The sequence below is a fragment of the Hyperoodon ampullatus genome, assembly GCF_949752795.1.
Source record: "Hyperoodon ampullatus genome assembly, chromosome: 2".
In the NCBI taxonomy this organism is placed as follows: domain Eukaryota; kingdom Metazoa; phylum Chordata; class Mammalia; order Artiodactyla; family Ziphiidae; genus Hyperoodon; species Hyperoodon ampullatus.
In genome coordinates, this window is record NC_136915.1 from 43,005,419 (window position 1) to 43,025,478 (window position 20,060).

The 20,060-nt window shown below is 36.1% G+C and overlaps 1 protein-coding gene across 2 annotated transcripts in view; it reads right to left on the reverse strand.

The window, feature by feature from the left end:
* The window catches only part of FAF1 (Fas associated factor 1), a gene marked incomplete at its 5' end in the record, with an annotated part of 488,979 nt that overhangs the window by 94,875 nt on the left and 374,044 nt on the right, over nt 1-20,060 (reverse strand). For both annotated transcript variants that reach the window (XM_079696859.1, XM_079696858.1), the window contains one exon: nt 3,489-3,625. In XM_079696859.1, coding sequence (XP_079552985.1) covers nt 3,489-3,625 — 137 coding nt within the window. The remainder of the gene's footprint in view (nt 1-3,488; nt 3,626-20,060) is intronic.

Sequence of the window (20,060 nt, forward strand, 5' to 3'; positions counted from 1 at the left end):
TCTTCCAGAGTAGGGTTTGACTAACATAATCTTTCAATGGTCCTTTCCCAGTTTCCCTTATGACCCCTGGCAACATGCGGTTAGGGAGCAGCTGTGGTCCTTAGCCAAAGAAATAATCTAATTTGGTCACATCAAGCACTACTCTCTCAATAAATGAGCTAGAGAACAAGTATTATCTTGGTGTGATATCATGTTACCAAGAAAGCAGAACTGGTTTTGTAGTCAGAGTTCTAACCCTAGTTCTGCTACTTATAACTACATGATCTGGTACCTAGAAGTTGCCTAGCACATGACAAGGGCTTAATAAATATTCACTTAGTAAACAAATGAATAAGAGAAGAGGGAGTGACTTTAGCTCTCTAATGATCAATTTCCTTATCTGCAAAATGAAGATAACACTACCTCTGTAGGGTTCTTAGAGGGATCAGAGATAATGTAAAGTGCCTGGTACATAGCACACACACAATCACTGATAGTTATTATTAACAGATATAACAAATGGCAAAAAGTTTAATAAGAGAATCTTCAATGTAGATTTTGTTACCAGGAAAATCTTTGGGTTTCCATTTCTCTTTTTTTTTTTTTTTTTGGAGATACGCCGGCCTCTCACTGTTGTAGCCTCTCCCGTTGCAGAGCACAGGCTCCGGACGCGCAGGCTCAGTGGCCATGGCCCACGGGCCCATGGGCCCAGCCGCTCCACGGCATGTGGAATCTTCCCGGACCAGGGCATGAACCCGCATCCCCTGCATTGGCAGGCGGACTCTCAACCACGGCGCCACCAGGGAAGCCCCCATTTCTTATTTGTAAACTGTAGTGACTAACAACGAGTATGGGGCATGAATACTTTGTGGAGGGTACTAGAATCATCAATGGGGAAATACTATAATTTTACAGGTGACTACACACTGGTCATTAATTTTCAGGCTTAAAGCCACTGCTTATCAACTATGCTTCAGCCCTAACTATATGGGTTCATTGCCAAACTGTACTTGAAGGTATTTTATACCTAAGCCCTTAATGATCCAAGATGGAGAAAGGTTCCAGTTAATGCAGTTCAGGGAAAATTTATTTTTTATAGCTTATTGCAACAGAACCTCTTTATACTCTTAAAAAAACTATTGAGATCCCTGAAGAATTTTTATGTGGGTTATGGTTACCAACATTTACTGTGTTAGAAATTAAAACTGAAATTTCTAAAACATATTTAACAATTCATTTAAAAGTAACAAAAATAACCCACAATTTGTTAATATAAATATCACATTTATGAAAAATGACTATATGTTCCAAAAGAAAAAGTTCAGTGAGAAGAATGTAATTTTTTAAACATTTTTGCAAATTTCTTTAATGTCTGGTTTAATAGAATACGACTGGATTCTCATATCTATATCTACATCAAACCAGCTATAATGTGTTGTCTTGGTTGAAATTTATGAAGCCATTATGCACTCACACAGATATATAGTTAGAAAAAGGAGGAGTATTTTAATAGATAATTGTAGATTATTTTTCTTTAATACACCCAAACTGACAAGTGGAATTTTTTTCAAGGTAAGGTATGTGAGGAATTTGAAACCGTTATCAATGAACTTATTGTACTTTGTTACATTAAAATCCACTGGTCTATTTTGCCCTTTGAATGGATCTTTTACTCATGCATGAGTTTATAACATTATGCATTGGTCATTTGGAAAATATTGGTTCACGGAGTCATGCATTTCTTCTGAATGTTGACACACCTAATTTTATGATATCAAAAAAATCACATTTATTGTCATCACCATTGACGTCACCAGAAAAGTATTTAAGCTGTCAATCTTAAATGGAGGATATAACTTTTTGCTTAAAAACTCAAATTTTATCATTGGCAACAAATGTTGTCAGTTCTTTTTCTTGAAGTAACAGACTCACTTTGTTCATCTTGGAGAAATATCTGCACATTGCATCATACAAACTATAAAGATGGTTAAAAATTAATAAAATAATAATTTAAAAAATGCACATACATGGAGGTGAAAAATATGACTACCAGTACAGTTCTGTGTCATGGCCTTGATTTGTGCTAAGATGCCAGCAGTTTTACACAGCACTGATTTTGTGCCACTTAGTACAAATGTCAACACAGTAAAAAAAAAAAAAAAGCAAAAAAAGAGTCTATCAAAAATAGACCTTGGGGCTTCCCTGGTGGCGCAGTGGTTGAGAGTCCACCTGCCGATGCAGGGGACACGGGTTCGTGCCCCGGTCCGGGAAGATCCCACATGCCACGGAGTGGCTGGGCCCGTGAGCCATGGCTGCTGAGCCTGCGCGTCCGGAGCCTGTGCTCCGCAACGGGAGAGGCCACAACAGTAAGAGGCCCGCGTACCAAAAAAAAAAAAAAATAGACCTTGTAGATTCCCTGAACGGATCTAGGGGACCTCTAAGGTCCGTGGACCATGCTTTGAGAACCACTACTGACTGTAATATTGCTGGAAATATTACAGCAAACAGGAATGAAATATTATCTTAATTAATATGAAAACAGGAATGAGATATTATCTTCATTATCTATTTACTCTATGCATTTTGTTCCCGCAGTAGGTCTTCTTTAACATTGTTTGTGAAAGTGAATGCTCTAGCTATAGAGAAAACATAAAATACCAGAGGTTTTGTTTTATTTGAGTTTTAAAGGCACTTGAATTTATACCCCTTCCTCCATTACATTATCTGCTATAGAACTTGTGACTTAAATAGGGGCAGAAATTAAGTATCTCAGACACAAGCTTTAGCTTGGAGCATTTGAAACATCCTTTTCCCTGTGGCATAGAAAAGATATTGTTTTCAATTTAAGCTTTGCCATGTATAAAGGAATTTTTTATACTGATCCTTAGGATACATTAGTAACATAAAAAATATCACTCATTATTTTGGTAAAGAATGTGTGCACTGTGATTAAATTGACAGGCATCCTATAGCTTCACACTTCAGGGTTGCAGCATTCTAGACATGGATTCACACAAATGAGGAGAAACGACTGCCACTGTGAACTATTCAATTCACAATATCCAGTCACTGGTTTTTCCAGATAACTAAATATAAGGATTTCCTTCAACCAACTGACATTACAGCAAGAAATATATGTGTGTGTGTGTGTGTGTGTGTGTGTGTGTGTGTGTGTGTGTGTGTATGAATGAAATATCATATTTGATGACTGATTATGGCTTAATTTCTAGTTTAGAAAATTTAGCGATTCTGAATATTTAACATGATTATCCTATGTCCCAAGGGCTGTGCAGTTTTATTAAGATGTTTCTGTTGGACTTTCATGCAGCATATTTCATATTTCATAGCACCTATACTTTTTGAAGATATTCTTCTTCTGGGTGTTTTATATTTTAAAATGCAAAGATATTCACCAATCCCGAGAATTACTTTCAGCTTTGATGGTAAATATTACAAGGTTATCACATACATAAGGAGACACTCTACTCCCCTTGTGATATGTACTTTACCTTGTATCACATTTAACACTTCATTAGATGATCGCTTTCCCATAATAATCAGAAAAAGTGGAAACTGATCTGTTTTTTGAGTCCGAATGGTTTGTGCAACAACGCTGCCAAAGTGTCTATTGCACATTGTCAGAAATCTAAAATGAGACAAAATCCAAAGTTAGTTTCATTTCAGAGTTTAATAAATTTATCACTACGCTAAGAAAAAATTCATTAAGTGTTTTATTAGCTATATTAAAATTAGTCTGATATCAATATGTAAAATTATAATGTATTAAGTTTTCAACTACATCATAAATGCTATAGAAATGATTATCCTACAGAAAAGCAGGCCACACACCCTATATTACCCTAAACTATGAGAAAAACAAACAAAATGAATTTTAAGAGGAAAGAATTTCTTAAAGAGGACAAATACCGGGTGGTAAAAGTTAAATTAACCGGCATCAGGATCTAGTCTAAACAGGATCTAGCAACATTTTCACAAGTCCTTAGAATCAAGAATTGTACTTTAGAATTGTGTTTTCTCCAGTAGTAGGAGGTCTTCTAGTTTCATACTTGGTATGGGATAAAAATAATAATTCTAAGCTTTTGACCAAAAAAAGCTCAGAGATATTAGCATACTGAAGTCTAGCATTAGTATTCTTAACACGATCTGGAATAAATGAAAAAACTGATAAAGCTTTTCTCTTCTATTAGAGGACTGTTTGAAATTAGCATTTCTTTCAAGAGAAAAGGGTAGCTTATGATATGTTTTCAGATCTGATGGTAAAAAGTAAATGTCATAATAATAATGAATTATGAAAGACCAAATGCAAATATAGAATGCTTTAATAAGATCCAATTTAATAAAGTCTGTAAAAATAATGGACTTTTAATAACACAGGTCACAAAAGGCAAAACAGTGGAAATTCTGGGGACTAGCCACTGGTACTGGCTTATTAATTCTTAATTATGTTCATGAAAGGCAACTTAAATCGTGTGTTTTCTTATGCCTTATGATAATATTTTAGGTAACAACTCCTCTGAAATGTACGTTCTAGCTGATGAGCAAAGTCTTGTCATCACATGCATTAGAAGGTAAATCTATTTGAAAAGACAAACGGCATTAAAATGTCATGTGCTCAGATTCATTTGATATCCATATTCAAAACAGAATCAAACCTCTTAATTTTTAAAGCCAGTATATTTCTTGTCCATAGAAATTCATCCCAGAAGTTTAGGCTGAATCCTCCACAAAACCTGTGCGGTGACTACACACAGGGCCACTAGAACTGTTGGCAAGAGTGTCAAGACAAGTTAGCACCACTGCAATAAGTTCATTGGGAGGCAGGTTCATATACACATTTAGAGCAGCAATAACCGGACCCCATGGCAATCTGAAATGACAAGGCCTTTAAAAAACCAACTGTTGGCCATGAAATATCAGTGCCCCCATGAAAATTCAGATCTTCACATTCCACAACTATTATGGGATAAAAGGTGCTCAAGCAGCCTAAGTCTCCATACCAAATTTCACACCCATATAGCTTTAATTCATCAGTGGAGACGTGTAGATCAGGAGACTAGAAAGTTAGGATCTCATTTTTCTTTCTGCTTCTTACTAAAATATTTGAAGTCAATCTTGACGCTGATCTGATCATTGGCAACCTCTAAAATTAAAGATGTCTAAAAACAGTTGGAATGCCATTTCCTACAAAAGGGAGAAAATAAGTCCTTGTTGCTTTCACATCAATGGATTAAGTGGATATCATACAGTAGATGGCCATCACAGCACTAGCCTCACAAGTGATATTAAGTACTAGCCAAACAGGAGACCCCCAAAAAAGGAAGGAAGGAAAGAAGTCAGGAAGGAAGGAAGAAAAGAAGGGAGGCAAGCAGGCAGATTGGCTTAGTGGTTTTAAGAATTTGATTTCAAGACAATTTTGTCTGGCAACTGTGTACATCCCAAATCCTCTTTCTGTGAAAATGAGCTAGAAGAGAAAATAATTATGAAAATGTAGGTATCTTATTTGGTTTAAATTAATATATAACATAAATTTCAAAACTACACAAAACATATTCAAGGGAGGTACAGCTTTCAACATCACATTAACCATTAAGCCATTCAATTACTATAAAAAACACAGTGATCAGTTTTCTACCAGGTATTAGCAAATCATTCTAATATTTTAGAAGCAGTTGAGAAATATAAAGGGATCACACAGCCAGCTGATGTTTTCTAGTGGCCTTAACTAACAATCTGTTCTAATGAAGAGAGACTTTGTTAAAAGTTTAATTAATCTGATTAATCTCCTATGATCATGTTTACTTTGAGATTTTCAAATTGCAATCATCGACATCCTGTAGGGCCAATGGACATCCCCAAATTAAAAAATTCCTACTTGTCAGTTCCTTCCATTATAATTTACAAGAACTTCACAACACAAATATCAAATCTTTCTCATGGCTGGGAGGTTCTGCTTCTTCCTCTCAAGATCATTCACAACACAAAGTTACCATTTGCAGCACACTACCAGCGGCAAAAATCCAGTTCAAAACATTAGAGCAATCAAACATGGGAAAAACAAGTTGTTTTAAGAGAACAAATGTGGTTCTCATATTTGTGATATTTCTTCCTTTTGAAGATATAAAAGTGTGCCAGTGCATTTAGTGGCAGCAACAAACTTGTCAATCTAACTGCATACGGTGTTCATCAGAGTCAGATGTCATGAAGGGAGAAATGATTTCCACAGCAATTGCATTCCTGCAACTCACTGGTCCCTGGAGGGGTGGGTGGGTAGGTCGTGGTGGAGGTGGTGGGGAGAGGGAGTGGGAAGCCTCACACTCTGGCCTTGGTAAAGAAACAAGATATAGGGAATTCCCTGGAGGTACAATGGTTAGGACGCTGTGCTGCCACTGAAGGGGGTGTGGGTTCAATCCCTGGTAGGGGAACTAAGATTCTGCATGCCGTGAGGCGTGCCCAGAAGGAAAGAAAAGAAAAAACATAATTAGTAGCTTATATTCACCAATTCTTGCTATTAGAAGGCTAAAATTGGAAAGATAAGATAAAGTGGTTTTAATCTAAAGTTTGGGGAGAAAAATAAACAGAACATCTGATGGCTAGCATATAATAATCATTAGTAAAATTTTCAGTCTCTGAAGCAGAGATCACTTCTATCTTGCTAATGGAAACCAGGATTACTAATAAATCAGATATACGAAAAAGTAATCTCATTTTACTAAACTGTACTTCAACATAAAATACATACTAAAAGAAACACAGCAATTTAGGGGGAGGGTGATGAAATTCCACAAACACTTACTGCCTACCTACTGTATACCAGGTAATGTAAAGAGGCACGTTTGATAAAGAATGGAGGCTACAAAACTGCTAAGCCTCTGTGTGAGGCTTCCTGATTATGCATTTCAATGTGACTTCCATAAGTTTAAAGGAGCCTCATATATAAACTGGAAATAGCACATCTTTAAAATACGTATATTCTTGCAAGTTACAGCAAGTACTCAGAATTGTGCTTAGAATATGGTAGGCCCTTAAAATTGGTAGCTATTTAATCATTATTAAATGCATAATGATATTTAACATTTTTATCATAATTACTTTCAGGATTAAAATGGTAGCTTATACCTATGGGCCAACACTGAAAGATTTTTTTGCATAGTAAGACATAGCATGAAAGAATTGTTGACTACACAAATACAGTCATTGGTTTTATTTTCATTCAGAGAATGAAAGGGTAGGTATTGATATTTGGGAAATAAATAAGTACAATTATAAATGCTGTAATTTATGTTTAGTAATGTTAACTAATTTAAAACCAAGAATCAGTATCACAATTCCTGGCTGCTTACCCTTGAATCATTAAACACATTAAATGTCTTTCTGATAATGTGTGAACCGTTTCTCCAAAACGAAAGGTCATTGAGCAGAAGAAATTCACATTCAACAGTACTATAGGACTTTTTCAATATGGGTTGCCAAGTGTTTTTTGGTTGTTGTTGTTTGTTTTTTATACTACTTCTTTTGAAGTCACTTTGATTTAAGGAGGCTCTTCTCTTTAAAGCAAACCAAGCTTGCAGTTTTTGCTATAGTAATAAGCCTCATTACTTATACATATTCATTCATGTGTTCAGGGTTGGTTAAAGAACATTTATGTACAACAGTAGAATAACCAGAACACAAAATAGAGAAAGGACCTTAGAGATCATACCTATCTAGCCAACACACAATTCTCCTTTCTTCTTCTTTTCCTGTTAATAGGGAAGTTAAAGCCAAGGCCCTTTAACATGTGAAGTAAGTCTTATCAAGGTGCTAGCATTGTCAAGCATACCAAAACTAGCCAAAGACTTTTGTCTCCTTCCACAACATAACTTCCACAAGTCTGCATGCCTATCCATTGTTCAGCTCATTCCCTGAGATGATCTTCAGCACCACTGGCATATGTGCCTTTGTCCTTTAAGGGTGGCTTTGATTTTTTGAAATAGTCCTAAATCTTTGGTTCAAAATGAGTTAGGTAAACAAGCTGGAAGACACTGACTATAAAGGCAGTTATTTGCAAGCTTTAATGGCCTAGGAATCACCTATGAAGTTTATTCAAAAGGCAAGTTCCTCAGCCCCATCCCCCAGAGATTCTGATTCAACAGATGTGGGGTAAGGCCCAGGAAACTGCCTTTTTAATAAGCTCCCAACCCCATCCAAGGTGATTCTGATATAAGTGGTTAATGGAACACACTTTGAGAAATACTGCTTTTAGGATGCAGGACTGCTTTCCTTGAAAGGCTTTAAGCTCTCTCTGAAGGTAGCTTTTAAAGAAGTTGTCCCCTAAATGTTTTGGGCAATGGCATATTCACTGGACCAAGTGTCTAGTCTCCTGAGGTGATGACCACATTGAAGATGATAATTCTCCCTTGCTTCATTTGTATAGGTGAGCTGCAATTCGATGTGAGACAAAATTACAGTCTGTGAGCTCCAGGTGATGGAGGAAAAACAAGGCGGGGGGTGGGGCGGTTTGCAATATTAAATAGAGAAGTTAGGTCTCACTGAGAAGTTGATATTTGATCAAGGATTCAAAAGAGGTGAAGGAGGAAGTGGAACACATATCTCTAGGAAGAGAATTCCAGGCAGAGAGAACAGCAAACACAAAGACCTTAAAGTTGGAGAGTATCTAGCATATTTGAAAGGTGACAAGAAGGTTAGTATAGCTGAAGCAGAGTAAAGCATAAAAGACAAAATTGATAATTTCGACTATTTTCACATGGTAACAAACACCATAGCTAGGCCAAAAGATAAATGATGAACAGGGGAAAAAATTCTGAATTTCAAACCACAGAAAAAGGGCTAATTTCCTTAATATATAAAGAACTCTAACAAACAATTAGGAAAAGATCCACAAATAATATATAAAGACAGCTTCAAGAAATGGAAACAGTAACGGCTCATAAACATGTGAAAAAATATTCAAAATAGCTCATAATGAGTAAGTCCTAATTAAAGGTACACTAAGAAACCATTTTTCATCTGTCAGATTAGTAAAGACAAAAAAATTTTGGTAACACCTTGCATTGGCAAGGTTACAGGGAAACAGGCACTACTGTACACTGTTAGTAGGAGTGAAATTGGTACCAACTCCTTTGTGGGCAATTTGCCAGTGTCTATTAAAATTAAATATGCACAAACTCTTAATCTAGCACTCCTACAACTGGGAAATTAGTCTACAGATATATTTTCAGATGGAAACATATGTACATAGTTATTTACTGTAAGCTTGTAATAGCAGAATACTGGGCATAACCCAAATGTCAACCACTAGGATCTAGTTAAATAAATTATAGTACCTTATAGAATTCAAAGGAATACTATGTAGCCATAAAATAGAAAGGGTTCCTTATGAACTGATATGAACTATCTTTTAAGATATAATGTTAGTGGGAAAAGCAGGGTGTTAAATAGTGTTTACCATTTGCGTAAAACTGGGGAAAAATAATTATATATTTGTTTGCTTACATATAAAATAATCTCTGGATGGACAAATAAGAAACTTAAAACATTACCTCTAGAAAAGGTAACTTAGAAACAAGGATAAGTAGGAGACTTTTCATTACATACCTTTCTACAGCTTTTGAGTTTTGATTAAAGTGAATGTATTGCCCAATCAATAAATAATTTGAAAGTAAGTAACTCTCTTATAAAAATAAAGAAAAATTGCATGCAATTCCAAACTTTTAACACAATGTTATTCACATTTGTCTATTTCTTATCAGTCTTTTGCTCAAATATATCTTTTCCTTTTTGTGGTAATCAGTGTTTGGTTGGATACAGTTTTTTAGCCTTCTATACCATAGTAATGAACCAGCATGTTAAACGGTTGAATAATATTCCATTGTGTAGATGTATACGCTGTTATATTCTTACCTATTCACCTACAGCTAGATTTTTCTTTCTAGTTTTTTTTATCATTATAAATAATACTTAGATAAATTCTTAAAGTATTTCCTTAGGGAAAAAAGCCTGTCTGTGAAGTGGAATTATAGGGTAAAAAGGTATAGAATCATTTAATGATTAGTGGTTCATATTGCCAAATTGTTTTCTAAAAGGATAGTATAATGCCTCTCCATGCAAATGCAAATACTGTATCCATGTTAGAGAACACAGCCAAACTAAAGGCAAATTTAAGAAAACACAGGATGAGACTTTGGGAAGATTTAATCTGAAAAGCATCTCTCACCTGTCTGTGATTTAAGACTACCCAGTAACAGTAAACTGCTAAATTGTCTTAATAGACTAGTAGTCAGAGTTAAAAAGAAAACACAAATATCTCCTTGTTGTCATCTATAAATCACTCAAGTGGAAAGGCTCTGAGGCACTGACAGTTTAATGACAGGGCTGTAACTAATCTATAGGGACTGATTTATACTAATTTTTTTGGAGGGACAATAATCATAAATAAATAGATAATTGGCTGCCTTCTCACCAAGAGTAAGAACATAAACATGTAAGTACCCCATTTTAAGTTGGGAGAGATACAGAGAACATTGAACCCAATGTCTTATCAAATACAGAAATTCCTTCTCTAGCAATGTAAAGAGAAGATTCATTTTCCAGGGGCTATACAAGAGAGCAAATTTATGTTAAATGCCAGATAATATTTCTTCTGTGTTCTGCCTTTTACCAATTGATCGGTATTTATGAGGGCCTATGAAATATACAACAAGGTAAGACATGGTTTGTGTCCTTAAGACACTAAGAATATTTAGGGTTATAGCCTCAAACAGGAAACATAGTCTGATATATAACTGGGGGCTAGATTTATTAGTTCAGATGAAGTGCTGGAAAAAATCAGAGAACGGAATGGGAGTTTAGAAATCAGGGAGAACTTTCTGTTCCAAGATAGTGCTCCTGGACTGCTGTTAGGAGAATTATCTCTTATTCACCTCTGCATTCGTAGCACCTACTGCCAAACAGTATGTATTTGTTACATGAATGGGCCAGTTCATGCTTTAATAACCTTTATCTCCACCATGACAATGTTGACCATACAACCTTCCTTTTCCTCTTCCAACTACTTTGCTGAAATCAGCTTAACTAGGACAGTTGGTGTGAATTATCATGGTCTCCCAGGCCTCTTTCACTATGCTTCTACCTTGATAGGTCACTTGGTCCCATTTCAAAATAGCAGGTATTGTCCACAAGTTCATACTCTAAGCTTCCCTCATGACTTTTAGCATACTGCAGTTTTTACATAATTTCATCTTGCCACCACTCACTGAAAAATGTGACTTAGAAGAGGTGTAAAGTATCCAAATATTAACATATTAGAGAAAGTAGGAATTACTGCAAGCAGCATAATATTGTGGGAAGAACAAAGACTTTGGAGTCAAATAAACCTGATTTTGTCACTTACTAGTTGTTTCTATTTTTCTTTTCTTTTTTTTTTTTGTGGTACGCAGGCCTCTCACTGTTGTGGCCTCTCCCGTTGCGGAGCACAGGCTCCAGATGCGCAGGCTCAGCGGCTATGGCTCATGGGCCCAGCTGCTCCGCGGCATGTGGGATCTTCTTGGACCAGGGCACGGACCCGTGTCCCCTGCATCGGCAGGCAGACTCTTAACCACTGCGCCACCAGGGAAGCCCACTAGTTGTTTCTTTGGATAACTTAATCTTTCTGAGCCTTAGTTTTCTCACATATAAAGTGAAGGTAATGATACCTACTTTTGAAATTGGTCTGTGGGTTAATCAATACCTCTTCTTCCTTCCTTTTAATGCTTCAGAGTCAAAATTGGCTTTTCCTTTCTCTCCCCTTCCCCCCAAATTATGGATATGGCAAAATGTTTCCTAAAATAAGTGTTAACAGCAAATCTCAGACTCTTATCACTGAACAAATATATTATATTGCTGTATAACTTCTACAGAATCATCATAAGATTATTCCCTACTCTAAGGTAGAGACTGAAGATATATACGTGTATTTTCATGCTATGTTCTCTGATTGTTTTCCTCCTGCAAAATTTGGAGACTTCGTGATTTTATTATTATATACAAATTGTTCAGCATTATTACACAAAAATTTTTCAGAGTTGGTTGGTTTCTCTTGAAACCCTGACATTTATACACAATTTCCTTATGTATTTGAAAAGAACTATTATTCTAATGGATAAAAAAAATGTGGGAGAGCATTAGTAGAAATCTTATACATAGGAGAAGTCTTTAAAACATAAATGACCAACAGCACAGAGTATTAGCACTTCAGTCACTCATCAAAGCTTTCAAGCAAGAATCGATTACAACCCAGCTCTTGACAAAGGCTCATTTGAGACAGCTGATGTCTGACAGAAAGAGCTGAATGAACAAGTTTACTATGCAGGCTTTTTCTCTAAGCTCTATACCTGTTGGGAGTTAGATCATGAAAAAAAGGAATATCTAAGGGCCATATCACCTAAAGAACTACCTTTACTGAAAAACGAGCTAACACGGAGCTCTCTGTTTTTACAGGGGAGTGATATAAGAAACGTCTACTTAGGCCAATATCACTGATGAACATAGATGCAAAAATCCTCAACAAAATACTAGCAAACAGAATCCAACAGCACATTAAAAGGATCATACACCATGATCAAGTGGGGTTTATTCCAGGAATGCAAGGATTCTTCAATATATGCAAATCAATCAACGTGATACACCATATTAACAAATTGAAGAAGAAAAACCATATGATCATCTCAATAGATGCAGAGAAAGCTTTCGACAAAATTCAACACCCATTTATGATAAAAACCCTGCAGAAAGTAGGCACAGAGGGAACTTTCCTCAACATAATAAAGGCCATAAATGACAAACCCACAGCCAACATCGTCCTCAATGGTGAAAAACTGAAACCATTTCCACTAAGATCAGGAACCAGACAAGGCTGCCCACTCTCACCACTCTTATTCAACTTAGTTTTGGAAGTTTTAGCCACAGCAATCAGAGAAGAAAAGGAAATAAAAGGAATCCAAATTGGAAAAGAAGAAGTAAAGCTGTCACTGTTTGCGGATGACATGATACTATACATAGAGAATCCTAAAGATGCTACCAGAAAACTACTAGAGCTAATCAATGAATTTGGTAAAGTAGCAGGATACAAAATCAATGCACAGAAATCTCTGGCATTCCTGTACACTAATGATGAAATATCTGAAAGTGAAATCAAGAAAACACTCCCATTTACCATTGCAACAAAAAGAATAAAATATCTAGGAATAAACCTACCTAAGGAGACAAAAGACCTGTATGCAGAAAATTATAAGACACTGATGAAAGAAATTAAAGATGATACAAATAGATGGAGAGATATACCATGCTCCTGGATTGGAAGAATCAATATTGTGAAAATGACTCTACTACCCAAAGCAATCTACAGATTCAATGCAATCCCTATCAAACTACCACTGGCATTTTTCACAGAACTAGAACAAAAAATTTCAAAATTTGTTTGGAAAAACAAAAGACCCCGAATAGCCAAAGCAATCTTGAGAACGAAAAACAGAGCTGGAGGAATCAGGCTCCCTGACTTCAGACTATACTACAAAGCTACAGTAATCAAGACAGTGTGGTACTGGCATAAAAACAGAAAAATAGATCAATGGAACAGGATAGAAAGCCCAGAGATAAACCCACGCAGATATGGTCAACTTATCTTTGATAAAGGAGGCAGGAATGTACAGTGGAGAAAGGACAGTCTCTTCAATAAGTGGTGCTGGGAAAACTGGACAGGGACATGTAAAAGTATGAGATTAGATCATTCCCTAACACCATACACAAAAATAAGCTCAAAATGGATTAAAGACCTAAATGTAAGGCCAGAAACTATCAAACTCTTAGAGGAAAACATAGGCAGAACACTCTACGACATAAATCACAGCAAGATCCTTTTGGACCCACCTCCTAGAGAAATGGAAATAAAAACAAAGATAAACAAATGGGACCTAATGAAACTTCAAAGCTTTTGCACAGCAAAGGAAACCATAAACAAGACCAAAAGACAACCCTCACAATGGGAGAAAATATTTGCAAATGAAGCAACTGACAAAGGATTAATCTCCCAAATTTATAAATAGCTCATGCAGCTCAATAACAAAAAAACAAACAACCCAATCCAAAAATGGGCAGAAGACTTAAATAGGCATTTCTCCAAAGAAGATATACAGACTGCCAAGAAACACATGAAAGAATGCTCAACATCATTAATCATTAGAGAAATGCAAATCAAAACTACAATGAGATATCATCTCACACCAGTCAGAATGGCCATCATCAAGAAATCTAGAAACAATAAATGCTGGAGAGGGTGTGGAGAAAAGGGAACACTCTTGCACTGCTGGTGGGAATGTGAATTGGTACAGCCACTATGGAGAACAGTATGGAGGCTCCTTAAAAAACTAAAAATAGAACTACCATATGACCCAGCAATCCCACTACTAGGCATATATCCTGAGAAAACCATAATTCAAAAAGAGACATGTACCAAAATGTTCATTGCAGCTCTATTCACAATAGCCCGGAGCTGGAAACAACCTAAATGTCCATCATCGGATGAATGGATAAAGAAGATGTGGCACATATATACAATGGAATATTACTCAGCCATAAAAAGAAACGAAACTGAGCTATTTGTAATGAGGTGGATAGACCTAGAGTCTCTCATACAGAGTGAAGTAAGTCAGAAAGAGAAAGACAAATACCGTATGCTAACACATATATATGGAATTTAAAAAAAAAAATGTCATGAAGAACCTAGGGGTAAAACGGGAATAAAGACACAGACCTACTTGAGAATGGACTTGAGGATATGGGGAGGGGGAAGTGTAAGCTGTGACAAAGCGAAAGAGAGGCATGGACATGTATACACTACCAAACGTGAGGTAGATAGATAGTGGGAAGCAGCCGCAGAGCACGGGGAGATCAGCTCGGTGCTTTGTGACCGCCTGGAGGGGTGGGATGGGGAGGGTGGGAGGGAGAGAGATTCATGAGGGAAGGGATGTGGGAACGGATGTATATGTATGACTGATCCACTTTGTTATAAAGCAGAAACTAATTTAAAAAAAATTAAAAAAAAAAAGAAACGTCTACTTAAAGTGATCTATTTTACACAAAACAACAGTAGAAAAATAACTGTTTATTGTATTTCCTAATGATTGTCAAATAAAAAATCATGCAATAAAATTCTTCCTTGAATTCAGTGCCAGGAAATTTTGAGATAAACTATTAGGCTTCCTTTTATCAGACAATGAGAATTTTAAATGGTAATCTGTAAACTCTAAGGCATAGCACCTGGTGCATAATAGAAACTCAATAAATAAACATTGTATTGATAGATGAATGAATGAGGATATGCCTATCACATTTCCTTTTTCTCCTTTAGCTGCCAGAATAAAATTCAGTGTTTATATACAAAACTTAGCTTCTGTTTATTTTTCTTAAAAATCAGGTGGAGTGATCATCTCCAGCAATGTTCAACTGCCAGGCACAGGCATAAGGAAGGTGAATAGTTGGGTTTAACAAATTGAGTGCAGTGGAGGAGGACAGAGATGAGGGAGTTTAAAGTATTACAAGGAAGTGATAATGATGGACCTTGAAATTTAATTAGGACAAGGAAGGAAATGAAGATTGGACACAGGAAAGGGTGGATGGAGTGAAGTGGTAGGGGTCAATAGACTGAAGGGCATGATAAGACAAAAAAATTTTTAGCACTGGTGACACTTGAGCAAGTGAGTGGAAAAGGAAGTGCTGGTCAGAGCCAGATGTTTGAAATCCAAATATATAAGGTGATACAGTTTCTATTTATGACCACATCTAAGTGTGGTGAATAAAGAGAAGAAAAAAGTTTCTCTGGAGTTGGACAGGTCTGGGAACTGAGAGAAGTATCAAGAATGATAACAGGAGTAGAGATGATAAGAAGTTCAGTTATTGTTTATGAGTGATAAAATTTGGGAGAGTTAATAGAGAGAGTCCAAACTTCAAAAAATCTTGTCAATCAACTGCATTAGTAGAGAATGACAGAGATCTGGTTTAATAACAACTCAGACCCAGACCATTCTGGACCACCCCATACCTGAAATACTGCTAGGGGATTTTAGTTGACTCCTTCAGTTCAATAGGAGCCAATAATAAAATTACAGACTAGAATTGAGCATAGCGTCAGACAAATTTCCTCTGAAGCATTATGCTCGATTCTGGGCCCCTTTAGAATGGACTAGGTCTAGACACCCTATCACACGAGGAACAATGGAATAAATAAATATATCTTGGTTGGAAAGGCAAGAAAATTAAGGCAGACAAGATAGCTGTGGTTAAACTGATAAAGGACTATAATGAAGAAGAGAAGTTAGGCTTATGCCAGGTAATTCCAAGGCCAAAACTAGAACCAAAAGGGAGAAAGTTGCAGAAACTCTCTATGGGAAGAAGTACTATAGCAAAAACCTTTCCCAGCTTCAAGAGCAGCTCAAAAATACACTATCTTTTGAAGCTTTCATTTCTCTGTCCCTACCAGTATTCAGGTAGAGACTGCAGTAACATCAGTTAGACATAATACAGGGAAAAATGCCTGCATAGTTGCAAATTGGATGTTAACTAAGAATGCTTCTAGCCCACAACTCTAAGATTTGGTGAATTCCATGTTTACTTGTTACCTGAGCAAAAGATCCATGTCTTATACTTCTCTTCTATCTCCCACAGGGCTATGCACAGTTATTTAGTACAACTTTGTTGGTAATAATCCAGCTTGACAAGGTCATGGGACAAGAAGCATTATGTAGCAGAAAAGCACAGGCAGATCTGGGATTTATATCTGGTACAATCATTTGCATGACCTTGGGTAAGTTACAGAATTTCTGGGCCAAAAATAGTTTCCTCACATGTGAAATTGGACTTTGCCATTTATCTTGCAGAACTGTGGTTAAATGGAGTAATGTATATAGAGTGAGGATTAAATGAGCTCATATATATATAGTGTCTGACACATAGCTGGGGCTTAATTAATGATTGCAGTTATGTGTGTGTTTTTTTAAAGCAGTAGTGGTAATCTTGATCTTAGCTACTGACACTCTAGAAGCTCCCATCACAAATAGCTAGAGCTTGAAGGACAGTTCTAAGGGTAAGGAAGATGCCTTTATTGGTGAAAGAGGTGGAAAATGACTGTGGCTTCCTTAGCTATAGCCCATTAAGGTCACTCTGACTAGATCATAAGCTGGTAAGGGCAGTATGCTACAATCTACTTACAAACTTTACTAACATTCATTTTTAATCTTGCTTATATTGAAAACTATGTGTTCAAGTCATCAGAAAATCACAGAATTTTAGAGATAAAAGTTCAAATAGGGTCACCCCTCTCCCATTTTCATAGAAGAAAAAAAATCTAGATGTTATACCACTTGCCTAATAACCCCTTGTTCTTCATAATCCCAGACTGACTCTTACCTCTTAACTGCCCTACATTTTATGACTGACATATGACTGTCCGCATATAAACAATGAAGAAACAGTTGTATTGAAAATCACAGTCTTTTAAGAACAGCAACTGACATGTTTAAATGTGAATAGGTTTTGCTTTATGAACTAATAAATAATACTTACATAGCTTTTGTAATGTCCAAATAATAAATTTTTGTTGCTGTGGCTGTTAATTAAGTAACTTATTTGGGAGCAGCTCAGAACCTCCAATACCTTATTTGAAACTGGGACTGGGAAATATAATTTCTCATATTGAGATATAATAGTCATAGCATCTTTATTGTTCATATAAACTTGCCTCATCCCTTCCCTGGTTGAGATCTGTAGAGAAGTATGTTAAAGAGGACTTTCTTGGTGCTGATCACATATTAAGGAAAGGAAAGATACACAGAAGGCAACAATTTAGGAGGATTTAAAAAATTGTTGCTGTGGCTACAGACTGAGTCAGACAACAGCAGATAAATTAACGGATGGCTGTTTAAAAATCCCTATAGTTAATTCTTTATTTATAAATAATATAAAACTGTCACTTTATTACTAGAATGCAATCAAATACAAAGATACAAACATATGCTGAAGGAAAGGATACCAAACCTACTCCCTAACAAATTACCCAAACATGTAAGAAATAGGATTTTACCTCACTCTCCAATCCAGACTAACAGTTATTTCCTCTTTCAATTTTTGGTGGTATATTTGGCAGATTCGATCATTAAGATTATTGGGTACTAAAACCTTTTTGCGCATCTATGTAGACTGACAGGCAAATACTGGAAAAATGTCGGAGGAACCAGTTTCCATAGGTGGTTTTACATGACTGAACTAACATGTTTCTTTTACAGTTTTTCTCAGTGTTTTACTACCAGTATTTATGAAAGAGAGAAATGTGCTACCAATTTAAATGGCATAGGTGACATGATTAGTAAAAATTCTTCAGAAACAACCATGAATATAAAAATTATCAACACTGACAAAGCAATTAAGAAAACAAATAAATCTCTTTAGATCTTATCAATTTCAGATAAGAAGAAAAGCAAAAGACATGATGGGGTATATTACTTTAAAAAATATTTTATTTTGGAAATGTCTTATTTTTAGAATTTGTTTCATTAGATAACTCATGTTTTGTAATCTATATATATAAACTGGATCGAGTACCTCTGGCAGTCATATTCATTTGAATCTGTATACCCTAAAATACGAGAATAACTAGCTACTGGAAGTGAATATTTGCACATAACTATACATGAGTACACTGCAGGGAGTCACAGAACAGGTAAGGGTTTGGCAACACAGCACAAAGGGGAGAAGTCTTGGTGTGAAGCTCGAACTTTATATATCTTGAAAAGGCAACGATTCTTTCAATTCTATCACTCTCAAAATCAAGATCCCTAGAATACTCAAAGCACAGAGTGTTCAGGAGAAAGACCAAGAAGAACGCCAAGAGAGTAACAAGAAAAGTCTAGTGCATGAGGAAAATCGGATTTGATAAAAACTTAAATGTTCTTTTGGACTATCTTGTCAACAGTATCACCTTGTATTGTTCTTTCCTAACAACAGTTTTCATGTAGACTGTGAAAACAAACAACTGTATCTGAGTTAAATATATATTTCCCAAATAGCATTAATTTGATTAATGTCAAGGAAATAAACTTTTTTAACACAAATGCTTGATTCAGATACAATGCATGCACCACCAGGCAGTTATGATTGTAGTATTAGGTAATAGTGTGGGAAGTATCCAAATCAGAGTTAAAAAAGCTTGTAAACTGGTAATTTAAAGTTATCTCAAAGAACACTTTTAAAAGGATAATTGTCTATTTTAAAAAGAGTAAAGAATGTATTATAAACAGTTTAGCCATCATCTATATACAGACTGGCTTCTTCTCAATTGTAAGAGGCCATCACCTTTTATCCTTTCCCGCTTTTCCTTCCTTTCAGTACTATTAGGAAACTATTCACAAGTGCACCCTTGGACAATGCTGAGCAGTAATTATGACTTGCTGACAAAGAGATATGAACAATTACTGAGCCCATTTTGAAACCCTACACTAATAAAGTCATTAGATGCTGCCCTTGCCATGATCCTTCTAAAAGCTTCTGAAGTTACAAGAACACACGGCATTGTTTGCAGGGACAATTGCTGCTGGCAGAACGCAAACCTTGAGTTAAACCATGCTGCAAATTGATCTTGACATTCTGTTAAGACCGCCACTAAAAATCAAAAGCAGAGGAGAAAAGGAGAAAATGAGTGGGTAGGATGTAATCATGGAACAGGAGGGGTTCCTCCTCACCTTCTCTCCTCCCTCTTCACAAAACAAACCAGGGAGAAAATGACAAACTCTCCTAGTGTTTTAGAACCTTTATTTTAAAGCATTAATTAAGCCTTGACCTGGGATGTTTAGGATGGCAATACACTTCCTTTACAAGTATGGGAAGGAAAACGTGTCACAAAGGAAATAAAGAAGTTTGGGCAAAATTATATGGAAATCTGGCATGAAGGCTCTCTGGAAGTCTTAGTACTCTGACCACAACATGTCCATCTGTTTTATCAGCTACTTTTGCAGAATCCATATCTCTCCTAGGGTAGC